The sequence below is a fragment of the Crassostrea angulata genome, chromosome 7, assembly GCF_025612915.1.
Source record: "Crassostrea angulata isolate pt1a10 chromosome 7, ASM2561291v2, whole genome shotgun sequence".
Classification (NCBI taxonomy): Eukaryota; Metazoa; Mollusca; class Bivalvia; order Ostreida; family Ostreidae; genus Magallana; species Magallana angulata.
The window spans coordinates 48,498,089-48,522,082 of record NC_069117.1 but is presented as its reverse complement, the minus strand read 5'-3'; the positions used below and the strand labels follow the sequence as shown (position 1 = coordinate 48,522,082).

The 23,994-nt window shown below is 34.7% G+C and overlaps 3 protein-coding genes across 3 annotated transcripts; 1 reads left to right on the top strand and 2 right to left on the bottom strand.

The window, feature by feature from the left end:
• Nucleotides 1-1,339: 1,339 nt before the first annotated feature.
• On the bottom strand, nt 1,340-7,210 carry LOC128156941 (guanylate cyclase soluble subunit beta-1-like). The gene is made up of 8 exons (XM_052819282.1): nt 7,031-7,210; nt 6,513-6,586; nt 4,099-4,199; nt 2,926-3,925; nt 2,606-2,837; nt 2,295-2,438; nt 2,022-2,176; nt 1,340-1,896 (listed from the first exon to the last, which is right to left on the bottom strand). Exons 1-8 carry the CDS (start codon nt 7,031-7,033, stop codon nt 1,767-1,769), a joined length of 1,839 nt encoding a protein of 612 aa, XP_052675242.1. The 5' UTR covers nt 7,034-7,210; the 3' UTR covers nt 1,340-1,766.
• Nucleotides 7,211-10,561: 3,351 nt separating this feature from the next.
• LOC128155963 (uncharacterized) lies at nt 10,562-13,157 on the bottom strand. The gene is made up of 6 exons (XM_052817894.1): nt 13,005-13,157; nt 12,656-12,719; nt 12,370-12,472; nt 11,856-11,983; nt 11,162-11,329; nt 10,562-10,838 (listed from the first exon to the last, which is right to left on the bottom strand). The coding sequence occupies exons 2-6, from the start codon at nt 12,711-12,713 to the stop codon at nt 10,597-10,599; spliced, it is 699 nt and encodes a 232-aa protein (XP_052673854.1). The 5' UTR covers nt 12,714-12,719; nt 13,005-13,157; the 3' UTR covers nt 10,562-10,596.
• Nucleotides 13,158-14,157: 1,000 nt separating this feature from the next.
• LOC128157117 (tolloid-like protein 2) lies at nt 14,158-23,994 on the top strand. The gene is made up of 14 exons (XM_052819495.1): nt 14,158-14,403; nt 15,158-15,269; nt 17,680-17,807; nt 18,681-18,839; nt 18,925-19,015; nt 19,177-19,292; nt 19,593-19,775; nt 19,995-20,133; nt 20,514-20,635; nt 21,112-21,267; nt 21,430-21,529; nt 21,638-21,762; nt 22,786-22,938; nt 23,171-23,994. The coding sequence occupies exons 1-14, from the start codon at nt 14,337-14,339 to the stop codon at nt 23,530-23,532; spliced, it is 2,013 nt and encodes a 670-aa protein (XP_052675455.1). The 5' UTR covers nt 14,158-14,336; the 3' UTR covers nt 23,533-23,994.

Genomic DNA, 23,994 nt, shown 5'->3' with positions numbered 1-23,994 from the left:
ACACGGAATAGGAGATAACATTGAGTCCCTCATTGACTAAAAGTAAAATAAGACGCGACCTGATATTAAACCAGTTGATTTCACAAGGTTGCTGAGAGCAGCTAAAAATGACGTCCTCGTAAGGAAGGCAAACGTTAGTACTGCTTAAGCAGTTTGCCAGGATCGATAACAATAAAACACTAAATGTAGTTCGTAATCAAAGAATTTTCAACGAGATGAAAGAACATCAAGGTAAAAATAATTCGACAACGATCAAGAAGCCATTTTCTATTTGCCTGTTTACTGTACATATACTCTTGACCCTGAGCAAACGGCAAACTGGTTTTTCCTCTCGCGAGAGTTTACAGTTTGTTTACCTTTTGATACATATCACAATCATAAAGCTTTTGGCCGCGTAGAGCAGACGACATCTGGGTGACAATGTCGATCTTCTGTCAAACAGAGGCCCAAATAAACGAGAAAGTAATAGAGAAACCCGCCTTAACTTAGATTGAAAATTCTTGTCAATATTGTCTTGCTAGATTTTTGGCTATCTACGGCTTTGGTCTGTAAGAATTTGGTCAGACCTAACGACAAAAAATTGATAGGTGTTTTATGGTAATAAATATCATCATTATATATCTTATAATGCTTTAGACATTTAATTGTCAGAAAAAATACCGACATCCATTGATAAAAAAGGTTATTGAGTATTCCAAAGTCAATAATTCTAAAATATGTAAGCAGCATTTATGAATTCAATATGTTTGTGATCGTTTTCTCATAAAAGACAAAACATGCTTTTGTATCAATGAAATTCAGATTTTGTGTGAAATATTCTTACTTTTTTAAAAAAATAAAAAAATCTCAGAATATATATTGCAGAAAATTCTAATTAGTTTTTAAAAGTATATATATACATGTATATATAACACCCGTAAACCGTGAGCCTAAGGTAAGTAAATATTTGGTATATAAATTAAACACGTGTCAATATTAAACCTTAAATATCAAATATTAGTCCTCAAACATTGACCATGTAAACTTTTTTTTTCATTTGTACTTAGAAATCAAAATACACCAACAAGTGAAATCAGATACATTCTACTAATATATGTACTAGTATTAGACCAGCCAAGTTTTTTGGTATTAACAATCAAAATCATCAATCAAAAATAGAGAGTCCGTGACAACAGCTTTTGGACTTCACCGTCAGGCAGCGCCTTGTAAAAAATACACTGTGCTCTCTCAAGATTGACACGTGTCCTCTACAATTGGGTTCATTCCCATAATTCATCACCGACATCCGGCTAGAGGTGGGCTGCTGTAGTCATGACTGATTACTTATCAATAGCCCAACACGAGTTTTCACTCAGTTTTAATCAACAAACAAACGATTTCAAAGGAATAGTACAATACATTGACTAAAATGAATATCACATTGAAAATAGGTTAAATAATTTAAGTAACAGATTGTAAATCTAATAACAATTACTTTTGTAATCAATTTTTATAAATGACGTATACTCTAATTTTGTCCATCATATTTACAGAACACATCAATGTCCGTCATATTTACAAATGACATCTACGTCCGTCATATTTACAGAACATAAATGTCCGTCATATTTACAAATGACATCTACATGTTTGTCAGTTATATTTACAGAATATAAATGTCCGTCATATTTACAGAATACAGCACATATGCTGATGTTCTTCACTTGTTGTGATGATTACAATAATATCCATTACAACCATATTCTAGTATATTCCTATGTGTGCTATTATTTCGTTACGACAGCTTTTCTTGTCATGAAGTAGCATTCCATCGGTTCCGGCTTACCCTTCATTTTTACACACCCTCTGTGTTCGAAGTGGAACTCGGGATCAAAGTTTTCCGGCGAGTTGAGAAATCTGGCAGAAAGAAGATGCAATTATAATCTTGTTATGTGTGATTGTGAACATTATATTTCCTAAATTTATCCCGATTATCTAAATTACATGTAATTAGGAGAGTCGCCGATGGATCGGGGTTTTACCTGTAGGCATACTCTGACACATTAATCCGGCCCTTGACCCCCGTTGTTTCTGTTCGACTGGTCAGGTTCACAGTGTTTCCGAACAAACAGTATCTGGGCATGCGCTTACCAATTACTCCTGTAACAACTTCCCCAGAGTGAATGCCAATGGTTATCTAGATTAGAAAAAGTGTTATTGTTATTGCATGGAAATCAGGAAAGCATCGATATGCTGTAAATTAAATATCAAATTCTACATGTAAATGCTTTGATTGTGTCTCTTTTGCGTCTTACCACTATCTGGTTCCCGTATGGGTCTTTCAAATGGTTCGAAATATCCATCATACCCAGAGAAAGTCTTGCAATGCAACGCGCATGCTCAGTGCAAGGTTCCGGAAGCCCGCTGACAGCCATGTATTTGTCACCAACTGTTTCGACCTAATACATGCGTTACAAATTATATCAGTTTAGTTCGATATAAGAAGCAGTTGTTTGATATTTTATAACAAATGTAAATGTTGCATGAATACCAATGTTACATCCGATCTAGTTTTAATTAAAAGTCAAGATGATAGATTAACAGTAAGATCACAAGTCTTCAATACCTTGTAAACATCGGGATTAGTTTTTAGGAGATCATCAAACTTGACGTAGACATCATTCAGAAGATTGATGATCATTATAGCCCCCTCGGCGTCCGAATGCTGAGCACAGAACTCGCTGAATCCTACGATGCCGCTGAATAAAAGGGTGACTTTTTCGTGCTTGGAGGCAGGAACCGGGCGCTGATGGCGCAGCTCGTTAGCCACAGATATTGGCAAAATAGAGTACATTAATCTGAAAAACCATAAAGCATAGGCCTGAAGATAGCATCTCTGTTAATATCAGAAAGATGGCGATTCCTGATAAACTATAGAGTGTATACCTGTCTGTTTTGGCTTTTTCATCTTCTAACTCGCGGTGGGTTTGTTGTAGTTGGTCGTTTAGTACTTCGAGGTTCCTTGCCAATTTGTAGTCCGCCTCGAACCGTTCGGACAGCAGCACGAGGTCACGAGTAGCGTCATGCAGAGGAATGTCGCTCAAGTAAAGACCCTTTCTATGTAAATCGTCCAAATTTGTCACACTTGGAGAACATAAAAACAACATCATATCCGATTCCGGAACGTATATCATTTGACCCTTTAGACGCATGCGAGAAATGTCATTTTGCTCCGCAATGTTTGTGTGTATGTACAACCCGTCTGAGTCCAGTACCCCAGCTTGTGTCCTTAACACGTAAACAGTGTTAATGTGTGATAGAACATTGTTAAACTCAAAGTCCATGTGTGGACGAACCATCTCGAACACTGAGTCGACGCGACATGAGGGACTTCCGGTCTGAGGGATAACTCGTTGTAAAGAGGACCCGGCTTGTCTTATTACCATGTTACGGTCATACATAAAATGAAACGGGAAGGCTCGACAAAACGTGGCGGGACTGATTTTCTTCTTTTTAGAGAACATATCATGGTGGCCAGTTGAAACGGATGTGTATTCATTCGTCTGTTTGTCTCGGTGAGTGATGGCGAACTGTACATGGTCACAGTCCTTAGACTTATGCTTGATAACCTCAACGTCCACCTCTGATTCGTGAAGTTTATGCGCTACCTCTTTCACAATACCAATCACAATCGGTTCCAGTCCGTCTCGCTCTGAATAGTAGTGTAGTATCAGTGCTCCATCTTCCTGTCTCTCTGTGCAGCGGAAGGAGGGAGCACGCATGCCCGGGTAAATGGTGGCAAGGTGGTCATGCAGAGCGTCGAGGTTTTGTAAGAAATCTCTTGTAGTTCCGCCTAAAACTTGTAGAATTTTGTCATATCCCGATTCCTGACAAAACTCGAAGAACATCTTCCCGAAGTACTGTAGGATATCTGCTGCTGGTAAATCTTTATAAATAAAAATAAATATTTATTATGAAGCTTATATTGTAAATCTGAAACATACATGTGTTAATCAAATAATGGGTCTTCTTTTGAACTCAGCAGATGAAATTGCAAATATATTGAATTGATTTTATGAATTCAAAAGCTTTTACAAAATGTTGCTGATTTGCACTCACTAAGGACCTTGGATGCTGCGCCAACAAGATCGTATGTCTTGGCATCTTCGTACACTTGACGAACAAGAAAATGGCCATCCATTTCTAGACCAGCCTCTTTTCTATAAAATGTTGGTAAAACAATGTATAGTTTAGTTATAAATCAAGTCAACCTCATTCCCCAATTTGTGTTAATGACAGGATATACTCAATACTTTGATAATGGACACCAAATGTGTTTTGTAAATGATAATGGACGATTGCACTCGTGGCGATAATTACCAAAATTTTACCAAATTTTCAACGATATGGCACCCCCTTCCTGTAAGATAGCAGTGTTCTAATAATGAGGCCAATATCCGGCAGTTCCCTACTGGAAGGGGACAACTGAACCTTGATTGATCCAGCTATTCTTTATTTACTTGAAATATAGATAACCCCAGTACCATCTGTTGTAAAATACTTGTTGTTTTCTGTTTTAATCAATTACATTACGGTTACACTTTCAAAAAGTTAATTCAACATCCATGGTAGCCCCCCCCCCCCTTAGACCGCAGGAATAGAATCTCTATCAATATACACATCTGTCTTAGATAATAATATTTTTGATTCAGATATTCCAATAAATGTTGACTTGACTATTCCCGTTGTGATCATAAATAGTTATACACTCTAGGTCGATAAATATATTTATAACTTTAACAACTTTATTTATAGCCTCAAAATGCGTTCCGGGTTGATAGCTGACTATCTAATGAGTTCACTTTGCCAACTGAATGGCTGGTGCTGGTGATAATAATAAAGATTGTAATTGTGTATTTCTTAAGTGGCATAATTAGCCTAATAGCCGTATATGTTTAGAGATTTAATTTTGAGACTTTTCCTAGAAATAAAACAATTTTCCTTATAAGTTTTTGCACATCTGGGCCATCAAATATTGCGAGAGATTTGATTTGAGAGAAAAAAAACTACAGTGGAAACACTGAAAACGAACATGAATGATATATAATACAAAAAGATCAAACAACAATTTTCGAGCAGATGTTTCGATTTTTTACCTTATAGAACTCCGTTATATTATATTCATTTCAATTTCACGTTAACTGCATTGTTAACCCTTGTTTGCCAGTCTGGCGAAATTCGTGATAAAAAAAAAAGAAAATCGACTTCGCAAAAAAGCCCCTCTCATCATCGAAGGTATAATACAGATGACAATTGAATTACAGACAAATATTTGGTGATGGTAAATCAAATATATTCGAGGATACTTCAAACCAATATTGATTCACACAGCTGCAACCGAGAAATTGATCCGCGAGAGAAAGGACTCATCTCTAATACAGAAACTGAACGCACCTTGGACAGAATAAGTCTATAGAGAAATCCTTGACTCGACAAATCAAAAGGGGAATTAGTGCATGCATTTAACGAAAAGAAGAAAGTGAGAATTTCTGGTTCTTGAAATAAACTTGTCAAATTATATTTACGATAGTGTTTGTACATATTTTTGCTATGTTCCTTTCTTTCATGATAATATGTTGGGGAAAAGAGCATGATATATAGTATCCAACCACAAATAACCATGCAGCGCTTTTAAATCATCTTTGCAATTTTTTCTGGAGGCCCGAAAAGATACTGAGTAATTTAACACGCCGATGCATGTATCCTCCATGTATCTTAGGATTTGCGAAAAACCGAGTATTCTTCGAGCATTACTCAACGATTGTTTATGATTCGTGAAATAATTTTGTCGAAAAATGTGTTGAGAAATGAGAAAAATTATGAGATAACCGTGTGTTTGGTAATACGAATTCCAAACATTGGAGGATTCATGGACATAATGTGTCAGGCTGATATTCACAATCAAGAGAAATATTCTAAAACACAGAAATGCTCTTATTTCAGTTGGAGATAAAGAAAAACCTTGTTCATGATATAAGCGCTTGTTAAACAAACTCGTGCAAAGTATCATTTCCTTGACACTCAAATGTAAAGTTGATATCATATTAAGAGGGTCAAGGTTGCTCTTAATTAAATGGTTTTAACAAACATGCATGTATATCAATTTATGTTGTTTGTAGAATTTAATTGTGTGAAAATTTTACATTTTAACGTATTCCAGTTGAAGAATTCAATCAAATGAAAAAAAAATTGTCTTTAAACACTATCAAAGAAATGCGACCCTGATTTGGTGTTCAGATAAATTCTTATTCAGCAGCATGATACAACTGATATAATTATCATTGAATGAATAAAAAAGCTTAGTAGATATAGTTCAACCATCAGTACAAAGTCATCTTTCAAATAAAAAAAAAAGCCCTGCGCATTACATCATATTTTTAACGTACGTTTTCATAAATATATCGAATAAAAATGTCTTAGATGACATTGTAGATGATTTTATTTCACTACTATCAACGTAATCGTCTGCTTACTTGATGTTTTCCCAAGCCTCGTCCCCAAAGTTGCGTACCACAAGCAACTCCAAGGCATAATTCACAAAACCATACTGAAATAGAAACAAAATCTCCGTATGTATAATCAATCATCAACAGATAAATGATGTTTCATTCAATAATATCTGCAAAGACCCCCTCCCCCTTTCTGTTTGTGTTTTACCCCCTAGGATTTATTTACAACTGATAGGACATGTACAACGGTTTTATAACATGTCATTAATGGTAGCTAGAAATCTCTTATTGAAATCATAAATCAATTCATTCAGCTCAGAACTCGGAGAGAAATGCACATTCATACACTAAATCACACAAGTTGCTTCGGTTTATCTTACTTTAAACTTCTCAGGAAATCTCAGTTTCCGATTTTTGTATCACCGACTTCTAACACAGGATTAAAGATTAAAAAAAAGTCACTATAACATAGAACTTTAAAATAAACCACAAAATCAACCCGGAAATTAAATATAAACGGAGTAAAGAAGTAAGCTACTCACCATTTTGCTTGCTGTTGTCAGTCGCCCTTCTTCATGAGTCTATCGGACAGTTCGCAGCCTCGATCGCTGTTTAGCCGTACTGCAAGCCAGATTTTACAACCTCCGAACAAAGCGCCGATATTTACAATATTCGGAACCCTTCCACTCAAGACCAACTCGCGCTTTTAAGTGGAATTGCTTTATGTAAATTTTATCTGATATAAATCTTTAAAACGCTGGCGATATTTGGGGGGTGAAATTTCCTTTCTTTTGTGGCTTAGGGTATATACATCGTAGATGTGAATAACAATTCGGGGCACAGCGCAGAGTTAAAGATTGTGAAATTCTTGAAAGATAAAAAGAGACAGTTATTGAGGTGTTTAAGAATCAATCGCGGTGCGTGGGAATCATTATGGGTTAAATATTTTTACGACAACGCAACCGTTCTGATGTACGGCACGCGTTGCTAGGGTACTTGCATCACGACCCGGCTACTCCATTTTCTTTATCACGACCGCTCTGTCGGGTATTTTGTAAAGTCTTAAGACTTACACCTGCTCGTTTGGAACTTTTGCCCACATGATTCTTGATGAAATCAATTTTTCTGTCGCATTATGGAATTTTATACAACGGTCTTTTTCCCTCTGAAAAACGCATGCCTTTGTAGAACTTGTGAGAAAAAAATTAGCTTTTGAAAATTAATCTCCTTTAAAAAAAACAAGCTTCGTTGCTATGATATTTGTGATCTGCTGAGGTGTTGAATTATTTCTGGATGTGTAGTCATTGAAATGTTTTGTAGGTATCGCATGGCGTTTAAATTCTTCAAAATTGTCAGTAAATCTACATAAAACAACGAATATCGTCACTACACGAACGCCATTTGCAAGACAATTATCTTTTTCTATTCAGCTGGTTTCAATCATTGTAACGTCCTTAAAAATGGGATCAATAAATATGTATTTTTTTTTTAAATCTTGGAGCAGGTACATTAGAAAATCACACGGAACCTTGAAATTTTATTGATCTAGTTTTATGGAAGTGATAAAGTTGGCGGATAAGTATCAATTATTCAGTCTTTGTTTATTGCCCGTGATATGGGGTTCCATTCTCGCTTCGTTTTAAAATGTTTCAATTTACATTTGGACCCCCTCGGAACTTGCGGGCATTATCGTCCTGGTGAGACCCTGTACGCCATTAGTGCCTTCGTGAGACGTGACGACTTCCTCCCTGATACTGATGCGGTCCCCACCCCTCCATCAATATAATCACTGCACGACTTTGTCGAGACCATTCACGACATGCATGTCTGTGATTGCGGTTTCCATTTGTTAGCCATTTATTCTCCGTTGTTAATTGGGAATTGAATAGGAATTGAATGAGTTTAATCATTGGAATCAGTCAGGGGAATAATAAGCAGCGTCCCGCGGAACCTTTCCCGGTCGCTGATTTGAGTTCTTGCCGGGAGAATCCTTTTTGTAAACGCGCGCGCGAACAGACGATTACTACATTATCCGGTTAAGCGTATCGTGGCCTGGGGATCAAGCTCTTGTAAAGCCGACAATACAGGAATCACGAAGACTAATTAGTATTCAGTTTGATTAATCTTCAATTCATATCAGAAAATGACAAATTAGGCAACGGAATCCATAAAATACTGGTACATGTGTATATTTTCCAACAAACGGAAAGAGCAACAACTCGTATTTGATTTTATTAACTGAAGGACGAAGTTGCATCTCTTGGATAAAAAAAATTAACATTTAACATTTTTTCTAATCGAGTACCGTGTATTTTTTTTGTGTGATTAGAAAATATGAACTCAATATTTATGGAAAATATGGTAAATAAGAATGCTTTTGTTTGTCTGAAATAATTATCAGATTACAAGCCAAACTTTATTCATGGACTCAAACTAAAATAAAATGCTTTTATTTTTATATTTAAAGAATTTGAATAAAAATATATGATCAATATGTTGATAGATAACTCTTCATGATATAAATTACGTTAATTTTAAAGAAAATGTTTCGCATTTTAATTTATTGATAATTATTCAAATACTTAATACATGTAGCGACTGCCTCTAAAATTTTCTTTGTTTTTTTTTTCAAAAGAAAACATTCGACATTCTGGCAACAATAAGATTAAAGAATCGGACTGTGATAAACAAATTCGGCCAAGCTTGGTACACCAGTGTACAATAACTGTGCACGAAGTGTTTACAACTACATGACTGTACTTCATAGAATTTTCTGTCGGATAAACGAATTAAGATCTTTAATCTGAAGGACAAAACGGATGGGTTAATTCCACTCTAAAATTTAAATCAAATATTTAACAGTTTAATTTCTTTTTTAATATCCATCATTGACAAGATCGTATTCATTCCCAGTCTTGCATTCTGCAATTTTCTTGTTTACAACTATAGTGGATAGTTGGTTCTTGTGTCATTCTCAAATGAGACAAACAGCATAATTATCCAAGATCTTGTATAAATCAGTACAAATCGATCATAAGAGTTGTCGTTCTTGTAGTTCCTAAACCTATCGATTATTTTGTACCTAGATTCTCGTTTTACTTGCCAATTCTAGCAGGCATTGGTGACAAGAACGACGTACGACTGGTATGGTACAGTAAAGTGTTGGTTATTTCAGAGAGATTATGTACAAAATCAAAGGGAACCAATATTGTATAATTCTTATTGGGACGCATTGCAATTATTGGACAGCTGTAACGTGCTAAAACAGGTTAGCGTTTAATCAATAGGTTTTACCATTAAATTTAAGGAAAACTTATTGTTTCACCACTCGCACACATTGATACTACCATTTTGCGTATCGAGGAGACAAAAGAAAACGTATTATTGGAAAATGTCTCAAAACTGGAATGCTAGTATTTTGTGTATAGGACAACGAGTGATCATATTTCATAACTCCGATCGACTGAGCAAACTGCACGACTCTGAAAAGTTTGTCACTAAGCGTTCTCAAATTAAACAAAATATCCATTCTTAAAAATTAACGAGAAAAAATTAATTGTCAAATAATAAAAATTTAAAACATCCATCCCCCTAAAAAGCAAAATTATTAGAAAAAAGAACTATTTAACACAATTTAAATATCAAAAATTAAAAAAAAAACATCGCCAACTAAAACATTAAAAATTGATATTTTATCACGTGCACACTTATTGGTCTCTTACAACTACATCTATGCTTAAAATAAAAGCCAACACTTGATTTATTCTTGCATTTACAGTTTATAAAAATTTCATTACACAAAATTTTAACACAAAAAGAACATTGACTGACAATAAAGGTGTACGTAACAGTTATATAAATAATTAAAATCCAGTCGAAAATTTAGATAGTTTCCTGTATCAATCTTACCGAAGGTTGTACGGAGTGATTTTCATATATGTGTACCAATGATACATGCAATTTTGTGTAAAATCAATAAAAGGCAATATGTAAAAGATTTTCTATGGTTACGTAAATAGTGTATTTTAATGTTCTTCGTCTCCAGTGAACTTCAATTATCAAAACACCTTGACATTATATACCAAAAGTGTATTTAGATTACAAATTCTCAAAGAGCAGACATATTTTGTCTACTCGGCCTCGCCTCGAACAGCCTGCTCAAGTTGTCTGGTTCCCTCCTGCTCCTCTCGGGAACCAGCCCAGATTCACTGCCCGTTGTCTCCTTATCTTTGGTCCTGCTGCATACAAGTACTGTGAAAATTGCTATGACGATGGCGATTACGGCTACTGCGCATGACGTCAGAGCTATTCCAAGGGACTTCTTGTCTTTGCTACTAAACCCACCATCATCTGTAATAACGGTGTGTATATTCGCTTATAATAAAATTGTTGATACCAGTTCAACAGGACCAAATTAAACAATCAAAGTAACTGTTAACAAAAAAAAACCCCAAAAAAACAACAACCCCAAAACCACCACAACAAATCCAAACACCAAACAAACATAAAAACAGCCTTTTTAAAAATTTTTGCTTTGGGATTTTAAATATCTAAAAGTCAAATTATTTTGCATTTTCCCATATCTTTCCGTATTTGATTATCAAAACAACAGAAAACAATTTGTCCGGTTTCCGCATTTAGGGTCATTTAACTATGCTTTATTGTTCCAATACCTATGTCACCCCTTGATTTATGCTGGAGAAGGAAGCTGCTGTTTTCGTAGGTAAAGAATCGGATGAACACAGACTGGTGGGCGGGGTAGGCCAGGCGCAGGGCCTCGGTCACATTACCGTCCTCCTCGTACATCTTCCTGAATCCGAACACCGCCGAGTAATTGTAACCTAAAGAATGTGAGCTTAAAATTGTAAACCGTCAAGTTTTTATATCCTAAACACTTAAGCCTAAAAATTGAAACCTTCGTGTTTTATCATAAAAATCATAACTTGATTTTTAATTCATTAACCTTACCCAAATGAATTATCTTTTATTGCAACAGTTTTAAACCACGTAGTGTAAAAATTGCATCGTTTCTTGTGGAGTTAGAATACTATTTTGGCATACAACAGTTATCATTCTTATAATATTGTTAAATAAAACTGTCTCGGTAACTAATTTGTTATAAAAATTCATGGGTTTCCTTTTATATACAATATGACTAATTTTATAAAATGAAATATATCGGAAAGGACACTACGGATTAAATATATTGGAAGTGAGTCGTAAAACCCTGTGAAGGAGTAAAATAGTTTAGAGAGGCAGATCTATTACCTGCGAACCAAACTAATCAACTAAATATAAACTTATTTAATTTTTTGCAGTCAAGACATAAAACGTGACCAGATGTGTATAACAAAACGACTGAATTACCGTCAAATATCCGGAGACAGGACCTGCCCACCGTACACGGCTGGTCGTACTGTGTGGTCTGGATCAGGAACAACTCCAACAGCTCCCCGGGCTGTCCCGTGATTCTCCAGTCGTAACACACGTCATACCTGTTCAAATATTTTTATTACATGGCGTAATTTCATTACAAATTTTTCGAACTTTCTGACGAGCGGGAAAACGTTCTCGAATATATCCATCACAACCCCTATCAGAAATCTTGATATAAGATATATATCAAATATTTTGAGATTTGAGTTAACCTAATTCATTTCAATGATATAGGCTAAGTCTATAACATTTTAAAATTTATTGAAAGCGACTACATTTTGTATAAAATTTTAACATTTCATGATGTATGAGAGATTAAGTGGATTCAATGCATTTTTTTTTAAATTTTGAAAAGCCACAGAAGTGGTGATTGTACACAGTAATGACATAATGATTGAAAAATCACGTTGAACGAAGCAATAAGAGGAATATTGAAGGATATTACGATGAAGATGGAGCATCATTGAATGGAAAATAAATTCGTCTGGCTGCTGACGTTGCCGTGACGTCACGGACATCATCTGGATTGCTGCATGATGCATCTACACCTGAAACAAAGCCACTTTTCCCTAAGCAAAATATAAACATATTATACAGAGGTAGTTAAAAAATTTAATCTTAATGAATTATTATTACTGAGAATGTATAGGCAAAAGAGAGAGAGAGAGAGAGAGAGAGAGAGAGAGAGAGAGAGAGAGAGAGAGAGAGAGAGAGAGAGAAGAAAAACTTACATGTACGTGATAGATATATAATAAAAAGCAAAACAGTTGTTCTACAACGTATGCACATTTGATCCTGAAAATAAATAAAATGTTTAAGTTCATTAGTTAATCATTGTAAAATATTCAAGACAAGTCACAAACTTTAAAATTATCAGATTGTTTTCAGGACATTGTAGCAGAATTTAACAATACTTCGTACATTCTGTAAACTTGTCATTATACCTTTTTATACATTTATAAATAAAGGAACAGAAGCTGCATGAGTCTACCAAATGCAAATAAAAGTTAAACGACTTGTTCTTTGATGAAATATGTCATAAAAAAGTTTATTTTTTCAAATTATACTTAGAATTCTTACCTGTCCAAAATTGCAGTATAATAAACACAATCTTCACTAGACAGATCTGACAACTCGGACAAGAAATACCTACATCTGCTCACATGTTCACGGAACACAAATCCCCATTGTCTGTCCTAAGACCACAGAATATCCAGCACCAGAGCATGGCAATACTTCAACTAGTTAAAATACTCTTAAAGATATTCCGTTTGTCAATATTTTTATAAATTGTTAAAATCTTTTATAAAAGAGGGATTCGTCACTGAAGACCTTAGTGAACTGTATATAAGCCGTTATGGTTGACCACATATAGAAACACCATTTCTGTGTACAGTCAGCTACAAACCTGCAACTCTTCTATGTACCAATCTCACATACGAGTATTGAACATCTATATTTTTTTATTCTTAGTTTTGTTGATTTTTTTATTGCAAGGCTTTAGATGGCGAAGGTTGAGTTATGTTCAAGAGAAGAGTTCGTCGATTTATTTTTTAAAAATCCAAAAAGGGGATTCCAGTTTGGTTTATCTTTGAACATTATAACTCCAAAACCAACGAAATAAACGTTTTGACCATGAATGTTTATGTGTTCTATTACCATTGTATATATACGGTATAACAAGTGATTGCATCTCCTAACCGCCCAGTCGGAAATACTCGATAGTCCAAACTCTATTCTAATAACTTTCATGTGCATAGTAAATAGGTGGCACTAACAGGGAAATCAACGTAATAATAGAGGAACAGAAGTCACAATAAAGCATTTGTGGTTTTTTTTTGGGGGGGGGGGGGGGGTTTGTGAACACACCATACTTCTTTTTATGAAAATGTCTTCATCATTCATTATGCAGTGAATTATAGATTTAAAAAAAAGATCTATAATTCAATAGAATGAAACTAGTATTGTATATTCTATCCATAAAAAATGCATGATCTAAATGTGTTTGAATAAATATTTTCTCCGAATACGTCCATAAATCTCCGTTTTATCTTTGGATCGTTTCAGAAGAATACTTTATAAAAAATAATTTCGGAAGTCGTCGTGATTTAACCTTAACATTGGAAATATAAAAGGAATCCTAATTGCGAGTAGTCATAGGAGCGCGGTGATATTCATACAGGGAATTTAAATGAAAAATTACGGTCAACGATTGAACGTAACCAACGTCTAGAACCCCTGTAACAATTGAAGCGATCGACGAACTCAACTTAGAATGCACCGCATTTAAAGGTCTCAATGATTCGCTTTGTCAGAGAATCCAAGTTTCTGGACAACTGGAGTGTGTTGGGATAAACAAAACAACACTAATCCTCGAGTTTACAATCAAAGTATGCTGTAGATTTCTCAAAAATGAAGAGAAATGGCTTGATATCTGTGATCATTTGGTGTTTTGTAAGCTGTAGCTTCGTTGGCAGAGGTAGGTTTTCATTTTTGATAAAACAGATCAATAGTACATGTACGTGCTATTGTGTTTTCTGACCTATCGTAATCGTTTCACAGTACATATGCCTTAAGGGATTAAGAAAGCATTATATTTCGGTAAAGAGTTCAAATCATTGGTTTAATTGATTGATTAATGCAAAACTATATCTATATCTCTTTTGTTAAAAGAAACATTGGTTCTCAGGAGCAGTCTGATTTTAAAAACTAATCGATTTTCATCGATTTAAGCAAAAGCACTGTCTGGTGCTTAGATGATGTTGCGAAGTTATAAAAATGGACATATCTTTCCAAATTAAATTCTGGTTTATTTATAAGACTTTGAAATGACTGACAACCTTCTTCACAACATACGTTACTTTAATAGGTCCTAGTTACGCGTGCCTTAGTTCTGTATTCTTCAATGGATAGGTTTGTTACCGGTAACTCTACAAACGATTTTAAGGTACTTTCATATAAATGTTTATATCTACGTAATCAGTAGGTACGAAAGTTGAAACAAATGCAGTTTTGTGACATACTCTTCGCTGAACACATTTCAGTGAAGGGGAACTTAATGCATTCACAACTTCGCTTACAAATATTTATATTTTTGTTTGGTTCACAGTAACTAAAAGCTTTTTTCGTTGTGTGTAAAGGAGCTGATCAAGCTAAGGTACTAACCTGCCATGATTATCATAGATGAAAAAGTTTGGTTTGTCCAATAACTGATATTTTGTTTTGTATCCTAGTTATTGGCCAGACATGTAGCGAGTCAAACAAAAGGAACACCGAGGCTCTTCCCTCAGCCACAGTCTCCCTACAATCCTACAGTTCCCCGGGGTGGAGGGTGACCTACTACCCGTAAGTAGTGTACTACATGTATAGAGTTCTCTCTTCCTGTGGTGAGAAGAAATGGGTGTGTACATGATGTGCTTGGCGGCATTCAAAACAAAATTTTTGATTGCACTTACCAGCTCTTTTTTTTTTAATTTCTTTAGACGATGATTATTGAAATTTGGAATAAATAGGCTTTACACATTTACACTGGAATAATGATATTTGCATGCCTGTGCGCATCCTGCCATGCTGTCTGTCTTTCTCATTGTTTTAGCGAGCTTGTTTAGTTGTTACATTTCTAATGACTTCAATGACACAAACATGCCAACAACCAACTGTGTGGAAAGAATTCAAGCAAGTTTCCTAAAGGTCCAAGAAACAGTATAACCACTAACTATGCTATGTCAATTTAATTTAAATTCAATCGAGACATGCAGCTTTGTTAACAATTATTCTGGCGTTCAGAGAATTGAACATGCAGTGCAGTCGGGTTTTCTTATTTTTATTGTTAGTGCTTTGAGGTTGACCCTTTATAACTACACTTATATCTGGAAATGTTAAACACCTATCGTATTTGTATAGCTGTAAACGTCTATTTTTATAGAAACCTATAACAAAACTTAATTCTATATTATTCAAATCCGTCGTTTGTTCATGTTTTCATTTAAAAATGGCAAAACCAAAAGTGAAAAAATTGCATTTTTCCTTACACATGTATTTCTTTAGCTAGAATTCTAGATAATTAATCAGTGATCTTGTATTTTTCAAAAACCTTTATAAATTTAAACAATGGTAATGCTTACAGGTATTTCTATGTCCATGTACACAAACTTTACTTTTTGGGAGTCGATTTTAATCAACTCTCCTATGCAGTTACTCTGGCAAACCGAAAGTGAAACAGTGTTTGGACTAAGCACAAATCATTACCGCTGACAAGACTTATTTCTTGAAAATAATAGAAAAACTCAAAGTAATGTATGCTGAAGCATTGTTTTTCAAGGAAACTTATCAATAAACACTTTGAAAATAGTCAGATTTTATATAATACGAACAACTAAGATATTTTTATAGTCTCATGTATTCCTACACCAGAGTTTAATATAGCCTCGTTCAACCACACGCTCGGCTGTCTCCGTAAATCTCCGACAAGCAGAAAGGCTCTCTTGCGTGTCGGATATTAACGGAGACAGCCAAGCGTCTGGTTGAACGAGAGTGATCTAGCGTTCGATATCAATAGTGCATGGATCCATAATTTTTTTTTAGAATTGCTTCGATTACTTATACATAGTTTGAAATCTATCTTTAAATATTGAACAACATGATTCATATGAGGTTTCTCGAAATTCTTGTCGGAAAAGTCTAAAATTCATATAATAAAAAAAGTGCGTAATTCAAATACAGACTAGAAACTAATTGCAATGCAAGATAAGTTGATTTTAAAATAAATGATAATCGATAAAATCAACTCCCGTCAGTACTTTAGTACTTTGATTAAAATTGTATTTCATTCAACAACATACATGTAGAAGAAGTGAAAAATCAATGTATCTACCTAAAGCAGAACCCATTTAAAAACATAGTACATTGTAGTAGTAAAATAAATCAGACTGAGTATTTCTACCAAATTAGAACCAAACTGTTTAGTTGATTCAGAGACTACACGATCGACGGAAAAACTACTCGACTGAAACTCCATTAAACGATCAATACTCAAATACACAAGGTTCAGTGTTTTTTGACAATCTTTCATTTAAAAAAAAATAACGATCCATGGTTAAAATGCTGGGTCGGCAAATACAAATAGAAATCAAATTAAATCTTTAAATTTGTACCGCAGTCGTGATGCATTCATGCGCCACTCTTTCAGAAAGTGTAGAATATCCCCTTTGACATGGTTATTACACTGAATGATTTTCTATTTTGAGGATTTAAAAAAAATGTGCAGAGACTTATATAAGGACTTAAAATAAAAAATGAATTAATTATTCATGATAATTTAAAAAAAACCGCATTCTACCCATTAAAAACAATTCTTCAAATTTTCATCTAAACGTTTAAGCCATTGTGTTTGCTGTATTTTGTAGTTCCTCATAGTGATTTGACATTTGAGGAAATCAACCAATATCTTGTATTTTTTATTTTATCTTTTAAACTTTTCAACAATCAAGTTTTAAACGTTAAAGCTTCGAATTTTTTTTTTTTTGCTTCTACACAAAATGTTTTAAAGTTTATTAGCATAAATGTTGTATTTTATTGTAAAAACTATATGCAAAGTGATGATCAATTGTCCGAAATCAAAACTCGTTTTGTAAATATACAAAAATGGTAAATAAATGTTTGATTTATTTTAAACAAATGATAAAAGCCTTTTTAGAATGCAGTTCCATTATTATACGAGATGTAGTTGACTTACGCCTTTGAATATTTGTGATAGAGAGATGGACTGTCAATGGACCATCGGTGCCAACAATGGTTTCCGGATCATGGTGGACGTCAGAGAGTACATCATAGAGGACGGGGAGGGGGCGAACTGTGTGTACGACTCCCTGAGGTTCTACGATGGTGAGTAGTAGTGAGTACTAATGTACATGTACTGTGTGTACGACTCTCTGGGGTTCTACGATGGTGAGTAGTAGTGAGTACTAATGTACATGTACTGTGTGTACGACTCTCTGGGGTTCTACGACGGTAAGTATAGTAGTTATTACTTATGTACATGTACTGTGTGTACGACTCTCTGAGGTTCTATGACGGTAAGTATAGTAGTTATTACTTATATACATGTACTGTGTGTACGACTCTCTGAGGTTCTATGACGGTAAGTATAGTAGTTATTACTTATATACATGTACTGTGTGTACGACTCTCTGAGGTTCTATGACGGTAAGTATAGTAGTTATTACTTATATACATGTACTGTGTGTACGACTCTCTGAGGTTCTATGACGGTAAGTATAGTAGTTATTACTTATATATATGTACTGTGTGTACGACTCTCTGAGGTTCTATCACGGTAAGTAGTAGTCAGTACTAGACTAGTATAGTGGGCAGGACTGTCTAAGGTTCTATGATTGTGAATGGTAGTCAGAAATAATGTATTGTTTGTACTATTCCCAGAGTTTCTATCAGGATGAGTAGCAGTCATTTCCAGAGTATTGGGTGTGCGACTTTCAATACACGTATAACTATGTATGCCTTATCGTCATATATGTAGTCTTGCAATGATAAACGAAACATGGAATAATAGTAGATACGAGTTTATTCAAACATTATCATTGTACATTCACCAATAATTAAGTAATGCATTAGTGTTACTTCAACGATTAAAAAAAAACAAAACAAAAAACAAAACAAAACCAGAATTTGATTAAATGGAAAGTAACACCGAATGTTGATAGCACTCTTTGTGTATAATCGATGTATTACCGTTCCTAGGAGCAACTACCGGGGCCCAGGTTACCTCTGTCTGTGGGACGGCCCGCTCGGGGAGGATGTTCGTGTCCAGTGGTCCGGCGGCCCTCCTACGTCTTACTAGCGATTACAGTATACAGCAAGCAGGCTTCACGATGAGATACATCATGACAAAGACTGACGGTATCCAATCATGTCAACGCCTTTCATCGACATTTCAGCGTCTGATCGCAGTTTATCTTTAATAACATGCAGCGTTTTCTTGTAGATCACGGCGGTTGTGGTACTGCAACCTCTTTAACAGCAACTTCTACAGACCAGTATATCACAAACAAGCAGTGGCCAGACTCATACGATGAGTAAGTGAACAATATTAGAATTCTTCCAGAAACAATAGACCATTCCATGAACATTGTTTATACCAAATATAATCTGCTGCATAAAAAATCTTAATAAAGTAATGATTTGAAATATTCCAAGACCTGAGGAGTTTTAGGAGATAAATTATTTATTTTTACAGAAATTCGTTATGTCAATGGACGATTACCTCGACTGGCAAGGTGTCGATGACGATTCTGTTTTCTGATATGCTGAGTGGGGAGGAATGTTTCTCAGACACGTTAGAAATATTCGACGGTAATTCGAAGGATTTTAGTTCTCATTGATACATTTTTGTGATAAATTAAATGAGATCTATATCATAACTGTAAATATTTCTACCCTGTATATGTTCTTTTCTCAAAATATTAACATGATGTTATCAATTTATAATTTTTGATAATTTTTTTTTATAATTGTTTAATTACGTTCTCAGGAACCCTTGATTTAAATGAATAATAATAACGGATTGAACGATTATTAAAAGCGAATCGAAAAATCAATATAAACACAACACTGTACCTAATTATTATTATCACGGTGTCTCGTTTGTTATAGGATCATCAGAAAATGACCCTTCCCTGACCCAGGGGTATTTTTGTGATAGCAGGGGTACGTTCCCAAGCAGAAGCAGCATGACTTTTGTCACTTCAGGTACACAAGCGTTCATCAAATTCAGATCCATGGCAAGCGGCTGGAGAAGACATGGCTTTTTTCTTAGCTTCCAAGAAGTAGGAGGAGGTAAGTAAATCCTACAATTCAATGTATATGAAATTCAGTTTTAAAATCTTAGTTTTTTTCCCGTATTAGCAATGATTCGATAATTTTTAGCTGTTTATATTCCTATTTATTATGTCCTTATTTTTTTAAATATTGTCTGATTGTATTACGTTAATTATTCAGTCACTTTGCCAATCAACAGTCATCGAGAACAATTGTCTATAAACCTTTTCTTTACAGCTGTGACAACTACCCAGGCACCTACCACGACCACCACCCAGCCCCCTAATGAAGTGTGTAGCAGTGGCACTGTCCAGTTGACCGCCAACAACGACACACAGCTCATCCAGTCCCCCAGTTACCCTATCTTCTACTCTCCGTGAGTTTTGCGCTATTTGATTAGACTCCAATAAAACGTTTAAAACTCTGTATTGTTGAAGAGAAATTTACGCCAAACATAAAAGTATTATATTGTACTTATGTAATGGAAATTGCAAAAATTACAAAAAATATCCAGTTTCTTTTTAAAAGATTCAATGTTGTGTTTATAGCACATTGACTAAGGTTTAAAAAATGGACTGATACATGACAGTGAATATAATCGAAGTCATTTGCCGCCCATTAATACATGTAGTAAAGTTAATATTGCTAAAGACAGACAAACCAAAAGAATTTCTAAGCAAATTTTAAAGGAAATGATTAGGTTTGGTTAAAAATTCCTTCCATGTACCTATGTGGTATATTATGTATTTACTTTAGAAACATGCTTTGTTCCTGGTTGATAACGGCGCCAACAGGAGCCTTGATTCAGCTGAAGGTCATTGATTCCTATCTAGAGGACACTGACGGTTGTGTTGGAGACTATGTTCATATACACGACGGTAAAACTAACCATTTGTAGAAGTATTTATGCATGTACCAACCATGATAAGTTCTTCTAATTCAAATACGTTTTGTTTCAATTTTTGAAAATATTGAAAAAAAAATAAATTAAAAGAAAAACATTACAATAAGCATTGATTAACCACTTTGGCATGTATGGCTTTGTTTGATTCTTTACATTCATATCTTAGTTATTTTCTTGATATTTATTTATCTTTATTTTGAAAACAACTTTTAAAACTATTAAGTGAATATGATTCAATAAAATAATAAATTAATGATAAGTAATAAAAGTAGAACACAGATATAAAAATCTAAGTATCTAATATCCAAGTGCGAAGAAAAGGGAAAAATTGCGTGATACAAAATGAAAAATAAGAATGGAAATTTACTACAACATCTTTAATGCCATGTGCATATTGATGTTTATTTGTTACACAATTGAGCTTTACTTGTCCTGATCCAATCGTTGAAGGCAGCAACGCCGACTCTGCAGTGATAGCCACTTACTGTGGAGAGATTTCCAGCAGTGTCAACTCCACCAGCAACAGGCTGTACATCCAGTTCCGGACGGACGGATCCGTGGGACAGAGAGGGTTCCAGCTGGAGTACACAGTCCTCTATGACTACTGTAAGTTATAGTAGGGAAACATGGATTGTAAGACTAATTCAGAATCTGTAATGTCAAAGTGCTAACACAGAATGATATTGATATATGAAGCTGTCTATCAAGTATCATCATCCAGAAAACATAGTCTGTAACATTGCAATCTTACGGTGGATTGTTTTGTAGCTACGCCGTCCTGTGCCCCACCTGCAGGAGTTACTAATCTGGAGGCAAACGCTACTGCCCAGTATTTTGAATCTCCAAACTACCCTGACAACTACAACAGGTAAATAGTTATTTGAGCGTACCATATGATAACATAAAAAATAACCTTTAGATGAAGTACACAGACAGAATTGTCCTGATCATCATAATCATGGTTTCTTGATTTTAGCTCCTCAACGTTTTATTGGTTAATTCACAATCCGTCTGATACCGGGTACATCCGGCTCGAGGTGGAAGATTCCAGAATAGAAGCAGATCCATACTGTACCTATGATAAAGTCACAGTGTATCGAGGTAAGACAATTTTAGGATTGTATTTCTTTCACCTAACAAAACTACAGTGGTAGAAGAGTATGCCAAATAAAAGAATCCCTATTATGAATTGCACCTATTTGTTTTTTTTTTGTACAATTATAATATCAAAACAAAAAAAGTTCTTACTAATTAAACATTTAACAAAAGTGCTTAACGTCAGGCATTGGTATACGTGTGCATTTACAAATACATGAATCGAATAGCTTTTAAAGCAGTCTAGAATTTGGACTTCACTCTTGCTGTCTTCATACCAGGGCTTAAAGTAGACTCTTGGACAAAGTCTCCAAATTGGAACCTACTTTGAATTTAACTCGCCATTTTCAAATTCAGGTCGCTAGTAGTAAAACTTTATGTAGCATTAAGATATCTGCATATTTTCTCTCTGACATTAAATATACTGTTGAAAATAATAAAAGAAGTGTATTGTTAAAAAGGTTTTTATTTATTGCACATTTCACGTCTGGCAAAAAAAAAATGTCCATCCATCCAGTCATATCAGTAAAAAATGACACATCACACTAATTATTATAACATTTTCTGGCACAGAAAGTTTTCTTTTACTTTGATTCTTGGGAGACAAGTCTACTAAATCTCTAAATTTGTACATTGTTTTGAGTGGATACGTAAAAGGAATATCTCGTACGAAGTTCTTTCAAATTGACGTAACAAAATAAGTTTCCCTTTGCGTTATGTTAAAGTCTCACAAATATTACTAAATATATTTATCTCATGCAGTTTTGCATATAAAACTTCATTGGAAAAAGTATCTTCTTTGTATATATTAATATAGGACTGACACATGCCATATTGCTTAAATAGTCCGCCATTTTGTTTATATTTTGAAAGATTTTTGAACCCGGTGTAAAATTTTTGAGAACGAATCGAAACAAACCCTAACCCTAACTTTTAATTTAAGTCCCAAAACCCGAATTTAAGTCGCATATGCGACCTATTTAGTCAAAACTTCGAGTCCTGCAAACACTTGTTGACTTTTTCCTCTAGGACCCTGCACTACTTACCCCATCCTGTCCTCGTTCTGTGGAGTGGAGAAACCCACTGTCACACAATATACTGGTTCCTATGTACTGGTGGTCTTCACGACTGACGCAACCGCCGACTTCCGGGGCTTCAGGATCAAGTACTACGTCACCACAGGTAATAAGCAGTTTGACTCTTCCCTCACAATTACTGTGATTCAAGAAACTTAGCATATATATTATCATAGTTTTCCTACCCATTCTCGTAAAGTTTTCAATAGCGTTCATGAATATTTCAGGAATGTAATCAAGACATGACCAATTATTTGAAGAAATCAAAGAATACAAAATTTTGTTTCATCATTCTCTGTAAAGTTTTAATTCAATTAAAATTATATTTTGCTCATCAGAGGTAGAAAAAACCAGTACATTCTGGCGAGATGTTGCTTTGATTGCTGGCGCCACTATAGCGGGAATAGCAGCTGTAGCTATAATTGTGGGACTGGCAGTGGCCGCAAAGAGAGGTAAACTCCCTGGTATGAAATCGAGTGGACCCCAAAAGCGACGCCTATCGGTGTCAAGTTTAAGTAGCAGCAGTAGCAGCAGTGATGAAAGTGATAAGGAGTCCAGTAACAAAAGGAAACGTCCAAAGACAGCGCTTAGATCTAAAACAAAAGTAAGACTTCCACCAGTCAAATCTGCTAAAGTCGAAACACTTCCAAAAGTCTCCATTAAGGGACAAAGCAAGTTGCCACCAATTGCTAAAAAGTGATCTGCTCAATTTACTATGAAGTATGAATGTTTGTATGTTTGTGGAAATTTTTATGAGTATCTTTTTAAATTGTTTTTTATGTGTGTTTAATGTGAAAAATAATTGAAAATTACTGAAGAATGAATCATTAAAAAATGATGCAAACGAATTTAAATATACAATTTTTTCTGTGATACTGTGTATAATCTTTGTAGTCATTTTTTGAACATTGTTTATTTAATCCATTATTTACAGGTCGTATTAAAATTGAAACTGTACAGAATGGAATTATAAAGATATTTAAGTGATATTATACTTTTGACGTGTAGTAATGTAGTTTACATTTGGTATAAAAACAGCATTAACTCTTTGTTTGATATTATGGAAGAAATGCCTCTAAACGAGAACTACCCATTATAGTTAGTACTTTTGATATATAAACTTATTGTTGATACATTTTGTAGAAATAAATGTTGAACAGTT

Coding starts and splice junctions, on each gene's coding strand:
- LOC128155963 (XM_052817894.1), bottom strand. CDS start 12,713: ATGTGCATACGTTGTAGAACAACTGTTTTGCTTTTTATTATATATCTA. Junction 11,984..12,369: donor AATGATGCTCCATCTTCATC/GTAATATCCTTC, acceptor ATATTTGAACAG/GTATGACGTGTGTTACGACT. Junction 10,839..11,161: donor TAAATCAAGGGGTGACATAG/GTATTGGAACAA, acceptor CCGTTATTACAG/ATGATGGTGGGTTTAGTAGC.
- LOC128157117 (XM_052819495.1), top strand. CDS start 14,337: ATGAAGAGAAATGGCTTGATATCTGTGATCATTTGGTGTTTTGTAAGC. Junction 17,808..18,680: donor CTCCCTGAGGTTCTACGATG/GTGAGTAGTAGT, acceptor TACCGTTCCTAG/GAGCAACTACCGGGGCCCAG. Junction 19,016..19,176: donor TGGCCAGACTCATACGATGA/GTAAGTGAACAA, acceptor TTATTTTTACAG/AAATTCGTTATGTCAATGGA.
- LOC128156941 (XM_052819282.1), bottom strand. Junction 4,200..6,512: donor GAGGCTTGGGAAAACATCAA/GTAAGCAGACGA, acceptor AACATTTTATAG/AAAAGAGGCTGGTCTAGAAA. Junction 2,439..2,605: donor CTAATCCCGATGTTTACAAG/GTATTGAAGACT, acceptor CGCATGTATTAG/GTCGAAACAGTTGGTGACAA.